The 26,860-nt window shown below is 47.5% G+C and overlaps 1 protein-coding gene across 3 annotated transcripts in view; it reads right to left on the minus strand.

The window, feature by feature from the left end:
* Positions 692 to 26,860, minus strand: part of TRAF5 (TNF receptor associated factor 5) — a 49,746-nt gene continuing 23,577 nt past the window's right edge. The window contains exons 1-11 of one of the 3 annotated variants that reach the window (XM_021063865.1): positions 24,226 to 25,038; positions 23,321 to 23,539; positions 22,404 to 22,461; positions 19,146 to 19,247; positions 15,739 to 15,903; positions 14,819 to 14,896; positions 14,422 to 14,496; positions 11,810 to 11,902; positions 8,517 to 8,657; positions 6,261 to 6,429; positions 3,508 to 5,270 (exon numbers count right to left, since the gene is read on the minus strand). In XM_021063865.1, the coding sequence (XP_020919524.1) occupies positions 4,693 to 5,270; positions 6,261 to 6,429; positions 8,517 to 8,657; positions 11,810 to 11,902; positions 14,422 to 14,496; positions 14,819 to 14,896; positions 15,739 to 15,903; positions 19,146 to 19,247; positions 22,404 to 22,461; positions 23,321 to 23,539; positions 24,226 to 24,359 (1,812 nt within the window). In that variant the 5' untranslated portion in view covers positions 24,360 to 25,038 and the 3' untranslated portion in view covers positions 3,508 to 4,692. Of the gene's footprint in view, positions 5,271 to 6,260; positions 6,430 to 8,516; positions 8,658 to 11,809; positions 11,903 to 14,421; positions 14,497 to 14,818; positions 14,897 to 15,738; positions 15,904 to 19,145; positions 19,248 to 22,403; positions 22,462 to 23,320; positions 23,540 to 24,225; positions 25,039 to 26,860 lie in introns of those variants that run through there. The other 2 variants (XM_021063867.1, XM_003482755.4) reach the window with 2 other exon arrangements.

Below are 26,860 nucleotides of genomic sequence, written 5' to 3' on the forward strand. Positions count from 1 at the left end.
TTAACCACTGAGCCACAACGGGAACTCCTCAGGTCAACTTTCATTACCCTTCAAAAGAACCACAAACTCCCTGCCATGACTCCAGCACTGGACCCTGGGCCTGGTTCCGCATCTGACCTCATCAAGTGCCACTCTCCCCTCTTCTAACAGACTTCCTTCCACCAATGTTTTCATTCCTCAGTGCCCTCTGCCCGGAATTCTCATCCCAGCAGCCCCTCCCATGGCTCACTCATCTGTCAGGTCTCAGCTTGATTCAGTTAGGTTTAGTTACAAACAATGCAGTCGCTCTGGCTGAGAAAGGGCTTTATTAATAGTCTGTAGCCCACAGAAACTCCAGAAGCTCAGAGGGCAGATGTGGGTGCAGCACAGCCAGGGTACACACCCAAACATTCTGGAGGCGCTAGTGAAAACCCACTGCTACGGTCACCCTAACTTGACACCCAAACCACAACTTCTATAAACACAGCCTACAGAAATCAGGACTGGGTGCCAGCAGCTCTGCCCCTGGTCCCCTCACCACCCCTACCGCTGGGAAGCCAGAGTTTGGCACACTTCCTACTTCATCTTGCACATCTTCTGGTGGAAAAAAAAAAAAAAATCTTTCCAATTGTGCCTTTCAAGTGTGCATGACTGTGCCTGATTGGTGGGGCCTGGGCCACATGCCTGTACTACAGAGAGTCTAGGAGGCAGATTTCCTCACAGGAAATTCCTCAGATTTTATAAGGTGGTTCACACAAGGCCGAGCATCCAGAAAATATGTGCGCACGGAATATTACGTTACCGCAGCATAAATGCCTTCCCTGACGACCCCAAGTACATCCAGATTCCCCACCCAGCACGCTCCTTTCACTGCAGTGTGTCTCCTTCAAGGCGTTCATCACAGCTTACATGCTCACATACTTGCTTGGAATCCCGGAGCCAGACTGTAGTGTCCACGTGGAGTTTCATTCAAGCAAGTATTACTCCAACAGACCAAAGCTATTTATTTATTTATTGCTTTTTAGGGCCGCCCCCATGGCACATGGAGGTTCCCAGGCTAGGGGTCCAATCGGAGCTGTAGCCACCGGCCTACACCACAGCTCACAGCAACGCTGGATCCTTAACCCACTGAGGGAGACGAGGGATTGAACCTGAGTCCTCATGGGTACTAGTCAGATTCTTTAACCACTAAGCCATAATGGGAATTCTGGCCAAAGCAATTTAAAAATGTGTTTTAGTCTTGAGTGCAGGTTGGCTCGGGTGGGGAGGGGGTGGGATGATTTCCAGGGCCGAGGGTGAGGTGGACTTTGAAGTGCCTGGGGGCCTTCTATGCTTAGATGTTCGCAGCTGCTTGGATATAGAGTCTGCAGCTTGTGGCAAAGGCCCGAGTCAGAGACAGAGGCTTGAGGAGGGAGCAGGACGGGGAGATAATGAGTTCAGGAGTGCTGTGTGTGCCCTGGGGGCGACCGCTGGTCTCAGGGTGGCATTTGGCCCTACTGACCCTCCGTTCCCTTCCCGCCTCCCTTGGTCCTTTTCCTACCTCTGACCTCTTCTCCAAATGCTTTCCAGGCTCCTCTTTTCCCTCCCTAAACTGTGATGTATGTTTCTGGAAGATTTCACGCCTGGTCCTCTACTGTGCAGCCATCAAAGCTTTGTCTCCAGCCCAGAATTCGTGTGTGTGTGTGGGGAGGGGGGTCTTTTTAGGGTCACACCCAGAGCATATGGAAATTCCCTGGCTAGGGGTCAAATTGGAGCCATAGCTGCCGGCCTACACCACAGCTCACAGCAATGCTGGATTCTTAACCAACTGAGCAAGGCCGGGGATCAAACCCACATCCTCATGAATAACTAGTTGGGTTCTTAACCCACTGAGCCACAGTGGGAATTCCCAGCCCAGAATTCTTTTGTCTCTCTATCTTTTTTTGGGGGGGGGGCCACACCCACAGCATATGGAGGTTCCCAGGATCCTTAACCCACTGAGCAAGACCAGGGATTGAACCTGCATCCTCATGGATACTAGATTTGTAACCACTGAGCCATGATGGGAACTTCCCAAAGCCCAGAATTCTTATGTAAGATTAAGACCCATGTCTCCAACCACTTTTAAAAGAAAAGAGGTAGTTGCGGTGCAGACCATTGTCCAAGGGCCCTTACAAAGGGTTCCTTCCTCTCTGTTCCATTGGCATGCATTCTAGACTGGCCCTGGGAACTGGTCCTGTGACTCTTTCTTGCTTCTCTGAAAACATCACATCTGGAGACCATTCAGCATTCAGATCTGTTCATGCGCATGTATATCTACCCCAGCTCCCCACCCTACATTCATCCTGCGTATACCTTCTCGAGGTTGTTAACTCCCCCTCCATGCCTAGAGTATTGCTTTCTTTTCAGCAGGAACTGAAATCAGACCAAAATGGAAATCAGAATTTAAATCCCACAGATACAGAATACAAATAACTGTTCAGATCATAAAAAAGGGACAATAGTTCACGTATCTATTTCTTTAAAACAAAACTCGTAACTCTTATGTTGTGAGAAGGAAGTGCTTTTCATTTTGGAAACCTTGTTCTGTGATCACTGTCTCGATGATGAAGGGACTCTGGATGCTTCCTGAGTTTGGCTGAAGCCGTACCAAGTTCACCAGCAGCTGCTGCAGTGTCATCTTTAGCTATTCTATTGTGAACTTAGGTCTTGGAATTTAACCCTTTGGGGTGAGGTCTACAATATGAGTCTTTGGCATCTTGAAAATGTCACAGAAGAGATGAAGAAAGTTCCAATTGTTCCAGAAGCCGGTGGTATAAATTATGCTGTGTCTCGAGGTTAACTAATCAGGAGTTGCAGGGTGCTTGGGCATCACCCACGTGAGCTGCACGAAGTGGCCCTCAGCCCGCTGCACCTGCCCTTGCACGCGCAAGGGAGCCAGCTGAGTGCGGGACGGTCAGTGGCAGAACCAGGGCTGGGCCTCAGGAAAACCGTGTAGGTCCTTGCTAAGCTCAGGCTGCTCAGTCTCGACCTGTGTTTACCCTCCCAGACCCACACAGAGAGAAGCAGAAGGAGAACGTGAGCATTTCTGCTCTTCACCAGGTACTCAGGATTTCAACAGGAAACATCGCAAGTTTATACACATGTCCATTTCCATACCAGCTTATGAATTCAAAATTCCTCTTAAAAAGGAGATACTGTCTTTAGCCATCAGTTTCAGATTGGAGTACTCCTTATATTCATGGGAAATTAAAATTGTGTTCTCCCAAGGCTTTCAGGTCCTCTTATCCATTTATATTTTTTCATCATGTATTAAATTCTGCCCATCCGCATATTAATTTACTACTATTATCCTATTACCAAAATGCTATTTTTTTTTTTGGTCTTTTTGCCATTTCTTGGGCCGCTCCTGCGGCATGTGGAGGTTCCCAGGCTAGGGTCAAATTGGAACTGTAGCTGCCAGCCAGAATCACAGCAACTTGGGATCCGAGCTGCATCTGCAACTTACACCACAGCTCACGGCAACGCCGGATCCTTAACCCACTGAGCAAGGCCAGGGATTGAACCCGCAACCTCATGGTTCCTAGTCGGATTCGTTAACCACTGTGCCATGACAGGAACTCCCCCAAAATGCCTTTTAATTAGGCATTAATAATGCATTAATAATAATATATATATTATTGAGTCTTATGAAACTGCTCCTATTTGTTTTGTTTGAAAACAGTTTTTTCACATGGCTAAACCGAATAAAATCTGAATTTTAATTAGATGGCTATATCTCCTACATATATATATATTTATTGTTTTACCTCGGCAGGAGAATGAAAATGCTTATTCTGTTCACCAGTTCTTTTTTTTTTTTTTTTTTTTTTTTTTGTCTTTTTTGCTATTTCTTTGGGCTGCTTCCGCAGCATATGGAGGTTCCCAGGCTAGGGGTCTAATCAGAGCTGTAGCCACCGGCCTACTCCAGAGCCACAGCAACGTGGGATCCGAGCCGCATCTGCAACCTACACCACAGCTCACGGAAACGCTGGATCGTTAACCCACTGAGCAAGGGCATGGACCGAACCCGCAACCTCATGGTTCCTAGTCGGATTCGTTAACCACTGCGCCACGATGGGAACTCCTGTTCACCAGTTCTTATGCAGTCTTGCAAAACCATGCTTGCTGACTACTTGTAAATTTCGTGAACCTATCAGAGGTGTAGTAATTTCCACAGATACAGTATTTGAGCAAAGCAAGTCTGGTCCAAACTGGGCACGTGACTTTGAAGTACACTACGTATCTACTTAACCAGAATAGCCCACCCTAAAGGATGGCTTTTGCAGGCTTGAGGTCAGGTCAAGAATCAATAGGCCAAACAATAAAATACCAAGGCATTTTCAGCTGGGAATTCTATCCCCGTGTCCTCAACACTTAATATCACAGAAGCCTACCCTGGGACCTCGTGTGAAGCACCAGCAAAAGAGGTGCGCCCCAGGCCTTACTTTAAAGAACATTAACATCTTTCAAAGATATACAATATAAATAATGATAAGATGTTCCAGGTGCTGTAAGCTTCAACCTGGGACAGAGTAAAATGCAGAAAGAAGATAGCACTTGGGAAATCTTAAATGGACTCCAAACATCAAGGGCAAAAAGCCAAATACAAATGTGTCCTGAACCTAGATTCCGTCTCTACATTAGCCACAGGTTCCGGATCCAAGAGACCTTTTGTCGCCCCACAAGCAGTGATTAGAGATCCTCCAGGTCAGTTAAATCCACAGCCACTTTCAAGAAGAGGGTGTCGTCTTTTATGTAGGTGTTCTTGGCACTCTCCAAAGTGGAATGAGCCACGAAGCGGGGACAGCCAGAGGCAATGTTCATCTCCCCGTCGGGTCTTTTAAAGCTGCTGCTATTGGGGTCTGCCTTGAAGGTCTCCATAATGTGGTTCTTTTTGCCACTCTGGTCCAAAAGCATCAGCGTCACCCTCTGCCTGAACGGCCACTGCAGGAGGGAGTCAAACTCCCCGCGCATCACCACAAAGTACAGCGACAGGTGCGTCCCCTTCCCGGACCCGTCCCCATTCAGGTACGCTCTGGCGCAGAGCCGGTAGCCACAGCGGCTGGTGTAGAAGGGCTGGCTGAAGATGGACACGGTGTGTCCGTCCAGCGCCTCCCTCTTCCTCAGCTTGTAGTCTGTCACCTTCCAGATGAGCTTTCCAGTGTAGCAGGCACTTTCCAGCAGTTTAAACCGCTCCTCATTTTTACTCAGCTGCGCTTTATGAATATTAATGTGGGCATCATGTTTGTTAGTCTCCCCTTCCAAAACAACTGCAAAGGAAAAAGATCTTTAGAATTTAGAATTAGTCTTTAGAATTTGCTCAAAGTGGAATTTTGTTATCTGAAGAGATCCAATCAAATTCTGACATCCCAAAGATGAACTAAATTCAGTCTTCACTAGTGGGCCGTTCGTATCAATAATATCAATTCAAGAGTTTCCATGGTGGCTCACTCAGCAGGTTAAGAACCCAACTAGTATCCATGAGGTTGTGAGTTCGATCCCTGGCCTTGTTCAGTGGGTTAAGGATCTGGCATTGTGTCAACCTGTGGCGTAAGTTGCAGGTGCATCTTGGATTCCAGCCCTAGCCCAGGAACTCCCATATGCCATGGATGCAGCTGTAAAAAGGACAGAAAAAAAAAAAATCAATTCAGTGATTCTCATGTCTTGGCAAGACTGGCACCAAGAAAGCCCAAATGCATGCTCTTGAACTGAACCAGCTAGCGGGCATCTGCATGGTGAGCCCCACTGCTTTTTAACTGGAATGCTTTTATTCTGTGTATCTATCTATTTATTATTTATTTTTATTGTCACACTTGAGGGCTTACGGAAGTTCCCTGGGCCAGGGATCAAATCCAAGCCACCACAGGGACATGAGGGATCCATAATCTGTGCCACAGCAGGAACTCGGGAATGCTTCAAACAGCCAAACCCCTCTCCATTTTTCTACATTCAAATCAGTGCTCCCATCGTCTCTCTCCCCCAGCCTCACCACTGTCTACTCTCCCTCAAAACCACCACTCCTGTCCTTGGAATTTCCGGACCCATTTCCACCCCTTTCTTGTTCCAGCTCTGCTCGTGGCCCTTTGTCATTTTTGCCTGAGTGGCCAGAATCTCACGCTGTTCTGTTTCACAAAGGCCAGATTCAACCATTGTTGATCCTGGACTGCTGTGCCTCTCCATGGGCCAGGCATGTGCTTGTTTCATGAATACAGGCAAAAGCAATGAGTCACCAAAAGAGAAGCAGAAAACATTAGACATACCTAATCTTTGATCATTTGTTTCTAGCAGGGTGATTTTCTGTTTCATTGCATCGATCGCTTCCACCAAAGGCCTCAGATCAAATTTGCTTTGTTGCTGGTTAGCCATTTGTAACAACTGACGCACCTGAACTTCTAGCCAAGCAGACTTGTCAATGTGGCTGGCAAGGACCTTTCAGCACAAAATGGATCATGTGAAAAAAAATTGAGTCAATATCTTAATAATTTGTTGAGGTTACATGTTTCATCGCAAATATTTTACCTTAAGAATTAACTAAGGAAATGAAAAATGCAGGGTCCGGAAGAAAAAAAAATCAGTGAGGATTTCAGAGAGATGAGTCACGTAATACCTTCCTCCCCCTTCACGGTCTCTCAGCTCCTGTTTCAAATCCTCTTTTTTTTTTTTTTTTTTTTTTTGCTTTTTAGGGCCACACCTGCAGCACATGGAGGTTCCCAGGCTAGGAGTCCAATCGAGCTACAGCTGCTGGCCTACACCACAGCCCCAGCCACGCAGGATCCAAGCTGCGTCTGTGACCTACACCACAGCTCACGGTAACACCGGATCCTTAACCCACTGAGCAGGCCAGGGATCGAACCTGCATCCTCATGGTTCCTGTCAGATTCGTTGCTGCTTCGCCACAGTGGAAACTCCTCCTGTTTCAAATCTTTGAATTGCTCTTCATCTGATTTTCACTCCTCCCTCAATTTCTCTCCTCTTTGGTTCTCTAACCTATCTTTCTATTTCTGTTTTCGTCTTGCCTCGTCTCTCCTCTTACCCTAGCACTTCAGCTTCTTAGACTGCTACTCTTCTGATTCACTCCTGCTTGGCTAGAAGAGAATGTGTACAAGGAGGCCCACCTGTTCTAGCCACTGCAGATGATGCAGAAGTGCCCTGAGGTAGGTCTCAACCCTTGGGTGCTCTCTTTAGAAGGAAGGGATTAAATAAAACTACCATATTTCTCCTCCACCCTTGTCCTCAGGGCCTTTACTCTTAACAGGTTTTTGTGTTAAAAAAATTCAGAATTGAGGAATTTCCATTGTGGCTCATTGGGTTAAGAATCCAACTAGTACCCATGAGGACGCAAGTTCGATCCCTGGCCTTGTTCAGTGGGTTAAGGATCCAGTGTTGCTGTGAGCTGTGGTGTAGGCCTGCGGCTATAGCTCTGATTCAGCCCCTAGCCTGCGAACTTGCATATGCTGCAGGTGCGGCCCTAAAAAGACAAAAAAAAAAAAGTTCAGAATTGAGATCATAACCTGTGATGAACTTCCTTTTTTCTGCACACACATAACACACACACACACATCCATGTGATTTGCTGGCAAAGGATAGACGTCATATGGCCTAGTTTCTGGGATATCCAGATTTCAAAATACTGCCATACCACGTCTTGAAATCTTTCTCACTGTAAATTTCATAATCACAATAAAAACATTATTCTTTAGGAATCTTTTATGGTTATCTGACATTCATGATTTACAGAGTAATTTTTGCCATGTTTTAGTGATGTTTAAGGCATTTTCTTCCCAAGGGAATTCATAGTTTCCTCTGCAGAACTACAGATGCTCTCAAGGAATCTGAAATCAGGTGACTAATATTGACCCGACATTAATTAAAATCCTAACTGCCATGCATCACATGAAAGGACTGTACCACTGTAACATGCACTGACATTGCTAAAGGTACGGGGGTTGTGTGAAAAGCATCTTAATCCTTAGGAAATACGAACTGAAGTTTGCCAGGGTAAAGGCCCCAACACAGGCAGCTTACTCTCAAAAAGTCAGAACACCACACCCACACCCACCTAGAGAGACAGAGAAGAGGGGACAGGGTCAGAGATGGGAAAGGCGGGTTAGGGGATAATGAATGAAGCTAATGGGACAAAATACTGATAATGAGGGAATCTGGGTGGAGAACATACAGGTATAATTCGCACTATCTTATTGTTGCACATTTAAAATTATTTCCATTTAAAAAGTTAAAAGAATGGAGTTCCCATCGTGGCACAGCAGAAATGAATCTGTAGGAACCACGAGGTTGCAGGTTCAATCCCCAGCCTCGCTCAGTGGGTTAAGGATCTAGCGTTGCCATGGGCTTTGGTGTAGCTCATAGACATGGCTTAGATCTCACTTTGCTGTGACTGTGACATAGGCTGGCAGCTGCAGCTCCAATTGGACCCCTAGCCTGGGCCCTAAAAAAGCAAAAAAAAAAAAAAATCAAAGAAAACAACTCCCCCCCCCCAAAAAAAGGCCATTTCTCACCTGGATATTTGAGAGGAAGTTTCCATTTTTGCCAAACAACTGTGCAAACTGCTTGAACTCCTTTTCGAATTTCTTTACAGTTTCTGCTAGCTGCTGGATTTTACTTTCCTTTTGTTCTAGGCTTTTATATAAGTCAGAAATCTAATTAAAAGAATATGAATGCAGTCACTTACATGCATGCTTATGAGTTAAAATAATTTAAACATAGTTCTAGGAAAATACTGCAGGTAAGAAAGTATTTCTAGGAAAAACACACACGTATTTATAGAGAACACAGGTAGAGTACTATATAATTCTAAGAAAATATTCACAGGTGCTACAAAAGAAAAAAAAGGATCCACAGATTTCTCAGCAGCCTTTTCTATACGTGACACATTTTGATGGTTCATCTGATGACAGTGGCATCACGTGACTAAATCTGCTAACCTGGTTCTCTTCTTTCATGCAATATGCACTTATTAAACAAGCACAGAGGACGGATGTCGGGCCACACTGGATGCTATCTGCACAGCATCAATAAGAGCCTATAAAACCCCTATAGTCATTAGCTCTTTTAATCCTCAGAGGAGCCTATGATTTGAGTAGGACCATCAGGCTCACTTTACAGAGAAGGAAACACTTACTTCTCCCTTCACCTAAAAAAACCACTTTTTAAACCTCACCCGAGGGCATATCGCCCCAGAAATATTTCCACACGAGTTCCACTACTGAGGCCAGCTCTGAAGCTCCATGACATCCTGACCATACTCCACCACACCCACATTACTCTTTTTTGGTTATTTTTGTCATTTTTTTTCTCCACTGAACTGTTGAGGCTACCTATCACTTATTTCCTGGTTCCCAAGCCGAGCCCAGCGCCTGGCATGCAGAGGGTGTCTGACACATGGGTTAGAAATGAGGCACAAATGGCTGCAACGACCATCTGGTCTCTGGCCCCAGGAGCCTCTACTTAAACCCCAAGAACTGATGTCCACCTGTGCACCAGACATCCCTGAGCAAAGCCAACTCAGTGTGCCCTCTCGCCCACCCCACCCTCTAACCTGCTCTTGTTTGTAGAGCGTGTCTTAATTAATAACATAACTGTGTTCCCTGCCTCACCTATAGCATGCCTGTCCAACCTGCCAAGGTCTCTCAGTGCCCTCTCTTCAGCCCCAATGACACGGCCTCAGCCAAGCCCTCACCTTCACCTTCACTGTCACCACCTCCAGTGTATTGCTTCCACCTAATGCTGAACTGCTTATTATGTGCCAGGCACTGTGCTAAGAGCTTACACACACACACACACACACACACACACACACACACACACACGATTTAAATATATTATATACAATATTTATGTATATGAAATAACTTAATAGTATATATAAATTTCTATATAATTATAAATATGCATTTATATAAATGTATACATACATAATATATAAATATAAATGGATTATATGCTATATAATTTAAATACATAAGTATATATAAGTGCACTTACATAATTATATAGTTTATCTTATTTTTATGTAAAATTTGACCCTCACTACAGCCCCATTTACAAATGAAGACACTGTGGAAGAAGGAGGTTAAGAAGCTTGCCCAAAATGCTATGTGTGGAGCTGGGTCTCAAACCCAGGCGTTCTGGCTCTGGTTCCTCATTCATCAATGGCCAGGCTCTACGCTACCCTGTCTAGTTTATTGCAGCATCTTTCTGCCTGGTCCCTCTGTCCTCATTCTCTTCTTTCCCCCGTCCACCTTCCATGCTATGGCCAGCTATCTTACTTTCAAAGCCAAACAATTAACCGGCCAAGTATCTCCTATTTAAAACTTCTATTAGCTCCTTATTACTGGCAAACATTAGTTCAAACTTTGGCCCTTAAATCCTTTCTGAAATAAGGCAGAATATGAATAAATTTTAAAAAATCACTGAGTGTATAGTATTCAAGACCTCTTAGCTTACATGGAAGGCCACTGCAATCTGGACCCAACACACCAGCCTCGGGTTCTCTCCTGCCCCACATCTGGCATCTCCCAACCGCCTATCCCCATTTCTTTGAACCATCAGGTTCTCTCATGCCTTTCTGCCTCAGCACAAACTTTCCCCTTCTGGAATGTTCTCCTCCCACAACATTTTAACTGACAGACCTTCTCTTTCTTCAGGATGCAGCTCCAATGTGCTACCTTGAAAGCCTTTCCCAACTCCCACAGAGCAAATCGCTGCAGCCTCTGTACGCCGACCTGGGGCACCCATCACATGTCCCATGAGGCACAGCATCTTATCTGTTTGCATTTTTGTGGGTTTGTCAAGGGCAGGTGCTGTGTCATCCTCTACTCAGTGTCCCTAGCAACTAGCGTTGTACCTGACATATGGCACGTGTCTGTTGAATCAACAGATGGATGAATGAATCGTTACAGAAAGAACTGGGAACGGTTCCTAGGCAGCATGCCTTCTACCAAAGTTGCAGTTTAATCAGTCTATCTAATTTTCTCCACTATCTGACCCTGAAACTCACATACCTACTTTAATATGGAATCAGACATCATGAAATAATCAGCAGCAGTAGAATTCAGCTCCCTCTCTGCAGACGGAGGGTTTTCTTCCCTACATGGGCTTGAAAAGTCTGATCCTCTGAGATGTCCTAACAAAATACTGATCTTTTAGAATAATTACTCCAAAGAATCAGCATTTATTGAGGTTCACCATGAATATTCCAGGGACTACAGCTGGCATGTGCATGTGCAATTTCACTTGATAATCACAACTCAGTGAAATAAATAGGTACATTTGCATTGATTAGGTTGCAAAGTGAATAAGTTAAGGCTTATTACAAAATGCACACTTTTTAGAACAGACAGTCAAATGTCATTTCATGGTAATACTGATTTCATTTGAAAATGCCAAATACCTACTCAGTACCTACTAGGTGCCAGGTAATAACCCAAAGGTTATTGGGTTATTGGACAGGCTTCAGAGAGGCAGCGTTATTAGAGACAGGAGCTCTGGACTGAGAATCAGCGGACATGGGTTTGAGATTGAATTCTGGCCCTTAAAGTTACAAACACATCAACAGTTCTTTGAGCTTAGTTACTTCAACTGTTGGGTTGAGGGGGGTTGGACGCAAAGACCTCAAAGGCACCTTCCAGTTGCCGTGGTCTATAGTCCTGTGGGTCTGTTTGGCCGCTTAGTAGAAAAACATCACCTCCACTTGGCTTCTACCGAAACAGAGGAGAATATAGAAAACACCCACTATTGCCCATCCCCTATTCTGCTGCCTCCCTTTAGGTCTGAACCCTTGAATATTTACCTGTTCTTCTAATTGGAGGTTCTTTTCTAAAACCAGAAGCATGTGGTCCCGTAAGGCTGAATGCTCATGCTCCTGCAGGTGTCCCCGTTTTTCCTTCAGGACAAGGAGCAAAATAATGTCAGGTTGTTGAATTGTAAGTCAGGCTTCAGAAGTCAGGGTAGCGGTGGGATATTCTGCAAAAGCAGAACTTCGATATCTTTGACTACTTGTCTCAAGGGGAGTGGCAGGGAAAACCACCCCTCCCAGGTCCCCTTGCCAGCTTTCAGATTATTCTATAGGACTCATGAGACACTCAGAACCACTGTCAAAATTCGCAGCGCTGATTTCCTTCCTTGCCCTGGGAGAATACGACTGTGGGTTAGGTGTCGTTATTATCGTCTCTCCCCTATTCCCCTATAAACCTGTCTTCTGGGCGGGTTGTCTCCAGAGGGATCCTAAGCCTCAGTCAGTTCTCCCTCCTAACACACACTCTTCTCTACTGACTTCTGTCACTGTCCTGCTATCAAGGGCAGCGGGTATGCACCCGAATGGCAGTTTCAGCTGTGTAGATCTGCTGCCCTGGCAAACAAGTTGTGTGTTTGCAGGAGGAAATTGTTGCTTCTTCCCTGACCACTAGCATTTCTTTGCAGACTGCCTGTGCTACGAGTAAAAGCAGAGGGTGTGCGTGATCCGTGGACTCCAGGCAAACATGTATCATCCATTTCCCTCGAGCTTAGGGTGGGCCCCTCTTCCAGAGAAAAACTCCCCAGCCACCTCCAGCTCTGGCACCCAGCTAAGTCCTAGAATATAACCCAGCTGGAGCCTGACTGCAAAGAAGATGCCTTCTTTTAGAGCTGGAAAGTAATTCTGTAGTTCATGCATGAGGAAGTACCCTTTCTGCAGCCCAGACAATCACTGGTTTGACTGGTGACAAATTTATGGACTCTTCACTGATTTTGTAAAAAATTTCTCATAATATACGTTTTTTTAAATCTTTTTTTTTAAATAATAGAAATCCATGCTGTGTCAACCAATAAAGCAAGATGTAGAATGAAAAGCAAAAGCCCCCTTCTCTCCATCTTCACACCCCATTCCCCAGGCTCATTCGCCAGAGTCAGCGAAAATACTACATACAGATTTTTAACACAGTGAGATCACCCTGTATGTAGTTTTTAAAATATATACCTCCTTCTTTTTATCGAATGCAGAGTATTCCAAAATATGAATATATAATTATGTACTCAGTACTTTAATGAGGAACTTAAGATTGTTGTTCGGTTCTTGTGGGGTTTTATCCTTTTTTTTTTTTTTTTTCTAAATACACCAGGCCCCTCTTAGCCACAGTTACCCATGGTCAATCATGGTCCAACAGTATTAAACAGAAAGTTTCAGAAACAAACAGCCCGTGTTTTCACTTGCGAGCCATCTGAGTCACGTGATGAAATCTTGTGCCGTCCTGCTCCATCCTGCCCCAGGCATGAGCCATCCTGGTGCCCAGGTGTCCAGGCTGTATAACTAATCACCCCTTAGTCACTGAGCGTCTCAGTTATCAGATGAACAGTTGCACTACTGCAGTTCAGTTACCCCTTATTTATCAATCGTGGGCCCCAGGGATGCTGGCAGCCCAGAAATTCCCTTATTGTGCCTAATTTGTAAGCTGAACTTTATCATAGACACATATGCATGGGAAAAACATAGTATGTATAGAGTTTGGTACGAACCATGGTTTCTAGGCAGTCATGGGGGCGGGGAGGGGGGCCTTGGAATGTGTCCCCCACAAACAAGGGGGGCATACTGTACATGGTGTGTGTGTGGGTGTGTGTGTGTATGTGTGTCATCACTGCACACTTATGAAAGGACACCTGTGAAATAAAGTCCTAGCAGTACAATTGCAAGGTTGATGTAGGGGGTCAATTTTTACTTTCACAGATATAAGCAAATCTCAAAAAGCTGGTCTTAGGTATTACAAGTTTTATGTGTCTGTGTGTAAATTATTTGTTCTGCTTCTCTGGAGAACCCTGACTAATACAAGTGCCAGTCTTTTTTTTTTTTCCCATTAAAAATGCTTTTTATTTGTCCATATTCTCTTCTAGTCCTTGTCTATATATCCATGTCTAATTTAACAAACTCCTAATATAGAATGGGAATTGTCTCATAGATTTTATGAAATACATACATATGGTATACACATGTGTGTATTAAATATATATATATATGATATGATTTTATAAACCCCATTTTGTTCTGTTCACTTAAAATCATCACCAGTATTTTTTTCAACAAGTGCCAGTCTTAAAGTTTCTCAGAAATGAATGTCCTTCTGTATCCTCAACGGCATCAAGGAGCACAAGGAGGGTTCCCGCTATGGCACAGTGGGTTAGGAATCAGACTGCAGCAGCTCAGGTCCCTGCTGAGCTCCCTGAGGAGCAGGTTTGATCCCCGGCCTGGTGCAGTGGGTTAGAGATCTGGCATTGCCACGGCTGTGCTGTAAGTTGCTGCTGCCGCTCAGACTCAATCCCTGGCCCAGGAAGTTCCATAAGCCAAGAGTTCAGCCAAAAAAAAAAAAAAAGAGCAAAAAGAGCAGGACAAATGAATTCTTCGGTGGAAGGCAGACAACAGCAATCATTCCGTACCTTGACCATACAGCCATAGTGCTTAAAAGGACAGTCTTGCTCAGCTTCCGGACACACAGCGAGGTGTTCATCGACCTAAGAATGGACAGCCTCACGTTATGGAAATTCGTCCCGACTCTCCAGCTCCTGGCACAACTGCAGCAGGCAGGGAGCCAAGCGCGGCTCGGGAAGAAGGAAGGAAACAGCAGGGAAAGGCCGAGCTGAAGCCTGCGGGAAGGAGGACCAGGACCGGGACGAGGAGGGCTCTCGGGGAGCGGGGCAGGGCAGACGACCGTGGTTACCACGAGGGGAATTTAAGCCTTGAGCCCCGCCGACGAGATTTTATCAAGCACCCCCCCCCAAGACCACTAAAATGTGCTCTTACATCAGATCTCCCCAGAGAGTTATTTACAGTTACCTCAGTTCGTGGAATCATCTGCAGACACTTGTTGGGACAAGACACTGGGTATTCAGGACACAAGTTTTCCTCGTGATTCTGAAACAGAGAAAGTGTGCTGGGACAAAGTCAGCCTGTTCCCTCAGCTGCCTACGGGCCTCAGGGGCCCTCTGGGCATCTCCGCTGTGTGCAGCTTCCCCGCTACAAGAAGGTGTGGCCTCGTTCCAAAGAGGATTCCAGGGAGTTCCCGTCGTGGCTCCACAGTAACGAACCTGACTAGGATCCATGAGGATGCAGGCTCAGTCCCTGGCCTCGCTCAGTGGGTTAAGGATCTGGCTTTGCCGTGAGCTGCGGTGTAGGTCGAAGCTGTGGCTCGGATCCTGTGTTGCTGTGGCTGTGGCTGTGGCTGGCAGCTGCAGCTCTGATTCAACACCTAGCCTGAGAACCTCCATATGCCACAGGTGTGGCCCTAAAAAACAAACAAAAAAGGATTCCAGATGGCTATTTCCTGGGTATATATAAACAGATTCAATTCAATTGTCCAATTATTTCTAAGGTCAGAGGGCACAGGCCTGGCTCTTGTGGCACGTGTTAAAGGTACCCCTAACTCGCTTCTCATGTCTGCATCCTGCCTCTCCGATTAGGTCACAGCATCCTGAGGACAGTGTCTTTACCCCCTTGTGACCCAGCGCCTGGTGTCGCCCCCGGCCCGCTCATACTCAGCAGGTGCTCAAACAACATTTTTGCCAACGCTAGATGAAAAGAGACCTCCCAAGGAGGTTTTTAGTTTCTGACGGAACCCTCAGATAGAGTTTTCTTTAGACCTATTTCTGCACAAAAAATAAATCCCCCAAAGTGCTGGTTGGATCCCATCCGATTCACTGTGGCCGCTCAGGCAGAATGCAGTCCCGTAAAGACGGTTCTTCTTCTTTTTTCTTTACCTGTAGATTGATGACCACCACATCCTTTTTGCAGTAAAGGCATTTTTCCTCTCGAAACTGGCAGTACGTGCTCGCGTGCTCTTTCAGGTCTTTGCGAAGGACTGGCTCCCGACAGCGCTCGTTACAACACTGCACGGCCTGAAATAAGCACTGCTGGAGGTGGTCCTGCAACAGACAACGACAGGCTGGTGGGGACCCCAGCCCAGGGCAGTGGGGAGGGGGAGGGGCTGCAAGGTCCGGAAGGAGGGAGAGAGGGCACTGCGGGCACAGGAGGAAGGACTTGGAGGGCAGAGCTGGCAGCTTCTGCTCCCGGCTCCTGGCTCTCGGTGAGGACGGGGCGTGGCAAGGGCTGCTGGCCCCTCGGCTGGGAAAGCTGGCCTCGTTTAGAGGACGGGGACATGGGTGATGAAGGAAGCATGCCAAGTTTATCTTAGATTATCTGCTAACCTGCTCAGGTTCTCAGGTTAGTTTTTGGCTATTTTCCTTAGGCATGCCAATTAATTTACCAGTTCCTTAAGGGCTTTTTTTTTTTTTTTCTGTCTTTTTAGGGCCGCACCCACGGCATATGGAGGTTCCAGGAGAGGGGTCCAATCAGAGCTGCAGCTGCCGGCCTACACCAAAGCCACAGCAAGGCCAGATCTGAGCTGCGTCTGTGACCTACACCACAGCTCACGGCAATGGCGGATCCTTAACCCACCGAGCGAGGCCAGGGATTGAACCTGCCTCCTCTTGGATGCTAGTCAGACTCGTTTCCGCTGCGCCACGGTGGGAACTCCCTCCTCGAGCATTCTGTATTTCCTTCGTCCATCCTCCAGCCCACTCGAGCACCAAGGACTAATCCCTGCCCAGCAGACGGTAAAAGCCAGGCCGCGGGGCGACGAGGGAAGAAGAAAAGGCCTCATCCTGAGTGAGTGAAGGAAGGGGAAGGACGAAAGAAGGAAAGGGAGGACGAGGAAGCTGTTCCAGAAGCAGTACAGAAAGGAGCGAGCAGACCACAGGACCGAAGGCCCGGGGAACCCAGGAAGGGTGAGCCTTGTGAAGCCAGGAGAGATTCTTAAACCAGAACATTAGGGAACGGTGACAGGGACAGAGGTCTTCATGTTACAGATTTTTTCTTTTTTGGCCACGTCTGTGGCATGCGGGAAAAGGGATCAAATAGGTGCCACAGCAGTAACCAGAGCCACAGCAGTGACACCAGCGTCGGCTCCTTAACCCACTAGCCACCAGGGAATTCCACATTACAGATTTTTCCAAGTGAGTACATCTTAACAAAATCTTTGGCTAACACCACAGGTTACTGTGATGCTGACAAGTTATCAAAATTCATGGAGTTCCCTGATAGAATAGTGGTTAAGGATTCGGCACTGTCACTGCTATGGCTCAAGTTCAGTCCCTGGCATACCATGGCTGTGGCCAAAAAAAAAAAAAAAAATCCTAATGAGCTTGTTTCCCCACCACGAGATCCTTTAAAACAGGGCTGGCAAGCCATGGCCCTCGGGCCACACCTGACCTGCTCCTTGTTTCTGTAAATACAGTTTTAGTGAGAACAGCCAGACTTGTTCACATGTTGGCTGTGGCTGCCTCTCTCTGAAATGGGAGCGTCGAGTACCCACGACAGACGCTGCATGTCCAGCAAAGCCTCAACCATCTACTCTCTGGCTCCTGAGAGAAAGAATTTGCTGAAAGAAAAAAAAAAAGGCACACAGTTTTTCTACAGGAGGTAAATAGTATCAGGGCTCTTTTCTTTTGCCTCTAGTAGTGAGAGACAAGCAGTGGCAACTGAAATCCATGTCTTTTCCAAAATCCATGGATGCTACCCCTCAGCTCTCACCCAAACAGCCAACACGCATCAGGACTCTGCTACCGTAAGGTCTTATACTTAGCAAGCAAGGTGAGAGAGAACAGGGGATGAGAGGAAAAAGGAAACAGGTAAGAGGAAACCAGCCACTGGTCTCTGGTCACTAACGCTGGTCAGTGGGCCCTCTAAGCCTCATTTCCTTTTCAGGCTCGGTGATGACAAAATTGGTAAAGAGGCCCTGCTCTAGGACCAGACTATCAAAGCAAGTGACGGGAGACTGTTTTAGGAAAGCACAAAAACCTTCCGTGAATTTCCAAAGAAATCCCTGGGTTAACCTGCAAACTATTTACACATTTCTGAGCTCAGCACCTGTGGGTTGAGAGGCAGGATGAGCAAAAGCCTGAATCCCCTGAAATACATCCCAAAATGTGTGGGTAGGAGCGGGAGACTGCAGCACCTCCTAAGCGATCCTCTGAAAGCTAGAGATGCCTCCTATTCACTTGCAATGTGATTGAACTTGACATGGACCTGCCCTGGCAGAGCCACGTTTCCTGCTTTGCATTTGAGAACCTTCCTCCGCTGGACGGAAGAGCAAGGTAGGACAGCTTCATCAGAAAGGCACTCAACAACCCTTCACCTAGTTTGTTTGCACCTTGTACCAAAGCTTTACTTTTTTTTTTTTTTTTTTAAGGGCCGCTCCTGCGGCATGTGGAAGTTCCCGGGCCAGAGTAGAACTGGAGGTGCAGCTGCCAGCCGCAGCCACAGCAATGCCAGATGCAAGCCGAGTCTGGGACCGCCACCAGATCTCGAGGCCAGGGATCGAACCCACATCCTTCCTGACACTATGTCAGGTTCTTAACCTGCTGAGTCACCACAGGAACTCCCCAAAGCTGCAGCTTTAAACTACATCCTAGCTCTGTTCTGGACTGTCGTCTGCCTTAGATCACAACCTCTAAGAGGCCAGGACCCACAGTGGCTGGGAAATTCCTACCCCGGCATCTGCAAATGCTTCCGGGCAGGGACCCTAACAATTGTGTCTTTCTGCAGTCAAGCCCCTGGCTCCCATCCTACAGACCCTAAATCCTTCACAGTTTTTCAAAAATGACATGTCCTGGAGTTCCCGCTGTGGCACATCAGGATTGGCAGTGTCTTGGGAGCGCTGGGACCCAGGTTCAATCCCCAGCCTGACACAGTGGGTTAAGGATCTGGCGTTGCCGCAGCTGCAGCTTAAATCACAACTGCGGCTGGGATCTGATCTCTGGCCTAGGAACTCTGTATGTCACAGGACGGCCAAAAAAGACAAACCAAACCAAACCAAAGACATGTCCTGGCTTGACCGTTTCTTTTGCTCAGCACGTCCTACAGCTTCTCTTTTGGATCAGTGATCCCTACCCCACAATTTAAGGTGTAGCACACACGGCATGTGTTCCACACAGACGACTCTCTTTACTCACGCCTTAGCCCTGGTGTGCGCCACCGCAACCAGCTGCATTGCTAGACGGGACTTCTCTGCGCGCAACCCAAAGCATCTTCTCCCGACCGTGCTTAGCCCAGTAACACGGCGCTGGGAACATGGCAAAGGCAAGTCCTGTTCACAAGTTATACCAACCTGGTATCGTCCCAGAATGATCTTGGCCGTACACCCAGGAGCATTTTTGCAAAATACATATAAATTGAGGACTTCCCTTTTGCAGCAATTGTCTTTAAACACCTAAAAGATAAGCATAAGAGGTCTTATACACTCCGAAGCTTTAGAGCAATGTGAACGAAGCTATTATTCATTGGGTCTTCAAGTATATCTTCAAAGCTGGGTGGAAACTTCCAGTCAGTGGTTGGAATGGAAATACCAGATTCACCACCAGGAAAGAAACGGCTGTCTCAAATACACCTGACAGGCCACCAGACATGCACATCAGGTAATTTAACACCTAATGCAGTAGGCTGAAGCCAGGAGCATCTCATGCTGACCTTGGCCTCACATGCTCAAAGGTCAGGGGGTGGGGCTGTGGCTGAGGGGGATGCTTTCAGCTTCCTGTCCCGGAGTAAACGTTTGTATTAGTCATCTGGTGGTGTCACCGAAGCTGTGCTGACTTGTACGTCCGCACAAACCAGGGGGTAGCAAACTTTCTCCAGACAGGGCCAGACAGCAAATATTTTCGGCTTTGGCGGCCACACGGCGGTGCTGTGTTCAACCCTGCTGGGTACGATGCTCACATGAACGCGCTTGCCTAGGTTCCAATAAAATGTTTTTTATGGACCCTGCAATGTGAGTCTCATATAAGTTTCACATGGCACAAAACATTGTTCTTCTTTTGATTTGTAAAATACACTTTCATTTTGCAATAAAGACCCACAAGAAGTCGCAAAAATAGTACAGAGTTCCTTGAACCCTTCTTGGGATTTTTTTCAATGATTTAAAAATATAAAAACCATCCTTAGATCACAGGCCATATAAAAACAGGTGGCAGGCTGGATTTGCCCCAACGAATCTCGTATTGCAGTATGCCAAGCCCTGGCCTAGTAGGTGAGGCAGACACAAGGACAGCCCTGTCCTCTGCTGGGCGGTTGGAAAACACATCGAGAGAGGGTAGACAAGGAGCACGTACATCTGACGAGATGCTCAGGGAAATTCCTAGAGGAGGTCCTGTAACGAAAGTTTAGAGAAAGAAAACTGAGCAGTTCCTGTCGTGGCGCAGCAGAAACGAATCCGATTAGGAACGATGAGGTCGCAGGTTCGATCCCTGGCCTCACTCAGTGGGTTAAGGATCTGGGGTTGCCGTGAGCTGTGGTGAAGGTTGCAGACTTGGCTCGGATCTGGCATTGCTGTGGCTGTGGCGTAGGCCAGCAGCTGCAGCTTCCAGGTGCAGCCTGGGAACCTCCACATGCTGTGGGTGTGGCCCTAAAAAGACAAAAAAATAAATAAAATAAAATAATTAATTTTTTTTTTTTTAAATCCTTTTAGGGCCACACTAGTGGCATGTGGAGGTTCCCAGGCTAGGGGTCGAATCGGAGCTGTAGCTGCTGGCCTGTGCCACAGCCACAGCTCCCTGCAATGCCGATCCTTAACCTGCTGAGCAAGGCCAGGGATAGAACCTGTGTCCTCATGGATACTAGTCAGGTTAGTTAACCACTGAGCTATGACAGGAACTCCTACAGTTAACTTTTTTTTTTTTTTGTCTTTTTGCCATTTCTCCGGCCACTCCCGTGGCATGTGGAGGTTCTCAGGCTAGGGGTCGAATCGGAGCTGTAGCCACCGGCCTACACCAGAGCCACTGCAATGCAGGATCCGAGCCGCGTCTGCAACCTACACCACAGCTCACGGCAACGCCGGATCCTTAACCCACTGAGCAAGGGCAGGGACCGAACCCGCAACCTCATGGTTCCTAGTCGGATTCATTAACCACTGCGCCACAACGGGAACTCCTAATTTTTTTTTAAATAAAGAAAATTGAGATTCAAATGAAGTTTGTTTTTGTTTTTGTTTTTGTGTGGCCTCACCCAGAGCACGTGGAAAGTCCCAGGCCAGAGATCAAACCCATGCTACAATAGCAACCCAAGTTGCTACAGCAACAATACCAGATTCTTAACCTGCTGCACCACGAGGGAACTCCTCAAAGGCAGTTCTAAGGGAGAAAATCTTCACAACCATGGGTCAGGTAATGATTTCTTAAATACAAAACTAAAAGCACAAGCGACCAAAACACACAAACACAAGACAAGCAAGACTTCATCAAAATGCAAACCTTGTGCTTCAAAGGACACCGTGAAAGTGTCCAGACTTACAGAAGACAACCCACGGAATGGGGAAAAATATTTGCAAATTGTGTATCTGATATGGGACTTACATCCAGAACACATAAAGAACACTTAGAACTCAACAATAAAAAGACAAATAATCCACTTTAAAAATAGGCAAAGGATTTAACTAGGAATTGCTACAAAGATATGCAAATGGCCAAACACATGAAAAAATGCTCAACATCATTAATCATTAGAGGCATGCAAATCGAAACCACGAGATGCCTCTTTTTACCCACTAGGAAGTCTAGAGTGAAAAAGACAGACAATAGCAAATTTCGGCAAGGATATGGAGAAATCAGAACTCTCTTGCTGGTAGAAATGTAAAATGGTGCAGCTGCTTTGGAAAATAGCGTGGCGGTTCCTCAGAATGTTAAACAGAATTATCATGTGACCCAGTAATTCCACTCCTAGGCACATACCCAAGAAACACATACCTTTTTTTTCAGGGCCACACCCACAGCATATGGAAGTTCCCAGGCTAGGGGTCAAATTGGAGCTGCAGCTTCCGGCCTACACCACAGCCACAGCCACAGCCACACCAGATCTGACCCGTGTCTGTGACGTATGCCACACAGCAATGCCAGATCCTTAACCCACGGAGCAAGGCCAGGGATCGAACCCGCATCTTCATGGATGCTAGTTGGGCTGGTTACCACTGGGCCACAATGAGAACCACAACACGTACACTTTAAAGGCAAATTTTATGGCATCTAAATTATATCTCAATAAAGCTATTGTTAGACATAATAATTGTAATAAATCAAAATTTTAAAGATTAAACAGAGGACAAATTCAATTCCAGGAAGCAAGATATTTCCTTTCACCAAGCAACTCACCATAACTGGGGTTAGTATAAGAAGAGGGTGAAGAGGGGGAGGAGGGAGCTGGAGAAGAGTCCTGGGGGGGGCAGGAAAGACCCAAACAAGCCTGCCTTGAACAGGAGCAGGAGTGGGGTCTGACCTGTCATCACGGCAGAAGAACACAGACTGCAAGGAGGGTCCCCTGCCACTCTGTGCTCCAGCCTGTCGCCCAGAGAACTGTTCAGCCTAAGCAGTGATTGTCTTACCTCCTGAGATTTGATCACCTCCTTGTCTACAGGGCAGAGTGGGACTGCATTTAATTCTCTGGAAAGAAAAACAAAATTGAAGCCAGAATTAAAGAGTTGAGCTCAGCAGCCCATTCAAGTGCTCCAGCTGCACTTGACCCCATGCAGGCGGGTCCTGCCTTTCCCCAGGCTCTTCCCTCCCCCAGGAGGCCCCTTTCAGCACCTCCCCAGTTGGCTTGAGAAACTCCTATTCATCCTCCAGGACAAGGAGCTAGTCCCCCAGACAGAGCCACAAGTCCTCAGCCAACGTTTCCACAGCAGTCCCGTGCTTATCACACGGTACCACAACCTGTCGCTTTCACTGGAATGGAAGATTCTAGAGGCCTGGTTCACACTGGACTTCTGGCTCTTCGCCTCTGTACACAGAGCTGTGCCTGGAACCCAGAGGTGCTGAATGAACAAACCCAGGAGTGAGTGTGAAAGCGCTGGAATAACCCCCTTGCCAAGCTGGGTACAAGTTCCGTGTGAGCCCCCACCGCCTGCTTCCATGTGTGTCCTGGTCTCCACCCTCAAAAGGGCATGACTCAGACTTCCAGCTGCCAGGAGCAGACAGCACCCAGGGCAGCAAGGAGCCTTCAGGAAAGCCGCTGAGGTACAAGGCCTCCCACACAGACCGTGCACCAGGGTGCCCTTGCGGGCAAAACAGGGGTGTCTGAATTTTAAGAAAAGCTGAGTGTCCATAAGAGAGTGAGGGAGAAAAGCCGATCCCTCCTCTGGCTCTCAGAGAAGGACCCTGGGAGAGCCTGTGCCCCTGCGGGTGGTTCTGTGGCCAACCACAGCAATTCCCAAACCCACAAGGACAGCCACAGGTGACACTGCGACCCCAGGGACGCCCTCCCCCGTGGGGCTCTGGCCGGAGCCTGGCCCTGTCTGCTCACCTCAGGGACAGGATGCAGTCCTGGCAGAAGCGGTGCCCGCAGCCCGTCTGGTGGGGGTTGTGGAGCACCGAGCGGCAGAAGGCGCACCTGTAGCGCTCCTCCAGCGGCTCCACAAAGCGGTACTCTGCGTTGGGCTCGAAGTCCAAGGAGATGGAGTTGCCGGAATTCTGGCGGATGAAACCACAGGGGACAGCCCCTTGCTCCTCAGAAGAGGCCATTCTGGGGGGAGAGGAGAAGAGGAGGAAAATTCAGAGGCCAATTCCCAAACCTCTGCAGCCTCCGGGCGTTGTCACTCTTTGCTTCCTCCTTAGTGAACACGACCCACAGGGTCACTCTGCCACGGCTGTGAAACAACCACCCACCACCTCCTGGCCCTGGAAGGCTCCTGCAGAGGGGAGCGGTCTCTGGGGTGCTCAGGAGCGAGGCTGGACCAAGTGACTTCCAGCAGCATTCTGTGAGATGCGGGCCTTTTGTCCATCAACCTCTTACAGGACGCTGTTATCCTGGCAGTGGGGCCACAGGCTGGGACAAAATATAGCCGGGTGTCGACTACATTCTGAGTAAATGCTTGTTACGGACTGTCCTTCCACTCAGTGGAGAGAATTGAAACAAACATTTTGCGAACATTTTTCAGAAGCGAGAATACGTTTCTCGCACACCAATACATTTCTTGCAAAATATATAGATATAACACTGCCACCAGGCCACACCATTTCTCACCTGAACTAAACAAAAGCCCATGAATGGCTTTCTCTTCCAATCCATGCTCCTTGCTAGAGCCAGGGTGATAATTTCAAAACACAAGGCTGCTGGAAGGTTATCTCCCCTCATCACTCGGTGGCGTCCCAGGGCCCTTCGGGGCAAACCCACAGTGCTAAGCAGCTACAAGAATGCATCCTGCTCACCCAGCAGCATCCTGCATCTCTTCGCCCCTCACTTTCGGCTCCAGGTACACAGGCCTTCTTGTAGTTCTTCTAAGACACCGTGCTGTCTCCCGCACAGGGCCTTTGCACAAGCTGTTGCTTCTGGGCTTCCTCATCCCCTTCCAGTCCTCTGTGCTTAGTTAACTCATATTCATGCTTCAAAGGTCATTTCAAGCTTCATGTGTCCGGGTAAGCTTTCTCTTCTCCCCTCTGGTCTAACAGCAGGAGGTCTGGTCACCATTCTGTGAAATATGCATGACTCCCAGAGAGTGGCAAGGAGATCAGGGCAGGTAATGGTGGTGGGGTTTTTGCTATAGAATCCTTTTGAATTTTTGAACATGAGTATATTACCTAGTATCTACTCAAAAAATAAATAAATATACAAAACCAAAAAATAGATTCATCCACTGTTCTGTCATAAAACCGGCTTCCTTTCCTTCAGAGCAACACTTGATGTGAGACTGGACGTGCATTTGTGTGATCAGTTTTATTTATGCTCCTTGGTGACATTCAGATAGCATCTGGTCTTGCTCACTGCTGCGTGTCCAACCCTTAGCACTAAGCCAGGCATGGAGAACTCAGCTATTTGTTGAATTTACATTATTGAATGGACTTCTTGCAAAGCCCTCAACAGGGCAGCTAGAAGTAGTGTTGGCCTCCAACCTAGTGATTCTTAAGCTTTTCTGAGCAAGGACTTCCCCCATCTTTGAAAATGTGATGAAAATTCTAGACCTTTTCCCCATGAAATAGCACATACACCTGACATCTGGACTTTTTTTTTTTTTTTTTTTTTTTGTCTTTTTGCCTTTTCTAGGGCCGATTCCTCGGCATATGGAGGTTCCCAGGCTAGGGGTCTAATCGGAGCTGTAGCCACCAGCCTCCGCCAGAGCCACAGCAATGCGGGATCTGAGCCGGGTCTGCAACCTACGACACAGCTCACGGCAACGCCAGATCCTTAACCCACTGAGCAAGGCCAGAGAGCGAACCCGCAACCTCGTGGTTCCTAGTCAGATTCATTAACCACTGTGCCAAGACGGAAACTCCTGACATCTGGCCTCTCATGGACCATCAAGACCCCACGAGTGGTCCCCAGGGGAACAACAGCCCTGCCTCCTCTGCAGGCAGGCTGCTGCTTGTGACACAGTCCCAGGAGTGATGCTTTCAGTGTCCGGCAAATGGCAGAGGATGGGGGGTCCGTGGGGGTGATGTCCTTCCACAAGGTACAGGAAGCCTTGGCCTTCAGGCTTGCTTGCTTTGGCTTGTTCTTGGGGTTCCCTCGGGATTCTCCTGCAGCTGACGAGGTCACCGGGCCGGGGAGCAGCTGCGTGGCCTGACCGTGTAGGCGGGAGATGGGCGGCCCCGTTCAACCCTCAGCTCTGCCCAGGTCAGCGGCTGGCCCCTCTCGCTGCTGGTGTGGTCTGAGTCCACGGTGCAGCCTGGGTGAAAGCTGGTCTCTTTCAGCAAATAAAGCTTGCTCTCTCGAGGAGCCCAGCAAACCAGGAGAATTTCTTTCTTCATCCTGGGGTTTGGAACCAATGGCCCCCGCCCGCTTCCTCTCTGCGTGTGTTTCCTGCAGAACCTCATGGGTGGAGGGAGCCGTACAAGATGGGATTGTTCCCCTTCCAACAAAAAGTTAATTACAAAGATGAAGAGGAGTAGCCCTTGACAGACACCAAGACTCGCCTTTCTCCCAGAGGAGAGGGAGAACCCATTCCAAGCTGCCCCCATCCGCCCCGTGTTCTCGATCCCCGGGAAGGAGAACAAGCACCGCCTGTGCTCGTGCCTATGCCTCACGGCCCCTAAGTGTGGACCCCCAGAGATGTACCCCAAAGCAGCAGGCTTGTTCACTCCCCAGCACAGGGCAGCGCGACGTACAAAACTCAGTTCGGGTTCCCCTCCACGCCATCCTATCCTCTTTCTGGCACAAGGATTTAATGTGCTTATCTGTGTGTCTGCCCGTCTTTCTCTACCTTCCACTCGATTTTGCTGTGCATGGAAAACAACCCTAAAAAATGAAGTCTCTTAAAAAAATTGACGACTCCAAGAGTTTGGGATTATGTGGGTTATATTTACTAATGTTTACCATATTTGAAATTAAAATAAGGAATTAAATATTTATTTTTTGGGGGGCAAGCTTGCAGCATGTGGAAGTTCCCAGGCCAGGGACTGAACCCTCACCACAGCAGCAACCCAAGCCATGGCAGCGGCAATGCTGGATCCTTAACCCACTGCACCACAAGGGAACTCCTAAAAATTGTATTAATTCACTCTAAGATAATAATGAGCCAATTATATGTTAACATAAATAATCTTTTTATGAAAAATAATCATTTTCCGAAAGAAAAAATCAGTGAAAGGAGTGGCATTTTTTTCTTTTGGGGTTGCACTCATGGTTTATGAAAGTTCCCGGGCTGAGGATTGAACCTGAGCTGCCGAGGTTCAATTCTTAACCCACTGCGCCACAGTGGGAACTCTGAATTTTTAGTTATTTGTCTTTCACATATTTGCACATGTCTGTTTGGGCCTCAGAGAAAGCAGCTGGATCTTCACATCTATTGCCCATTCCATCAGCTGCAGTAGCACATCGTGTTACGTCTGGAAAACATCTGCACACTCA

The sequence above is a fragment of the Sus scrofa genome, chromosome 9 (genome assembly GCF_000003025.6).
Source record: "Sus scrofa isolate TJ Tabasco breed Duroc chromosome 9, Sscrofa11.1, whole genome shotgun sequence".
Classification (NCBI taxonomy): Eukaryota; Metazoa; Chordata; class Mammalia; order Artiodactyla; family Suidae; genus Sus; species Sus scrofa.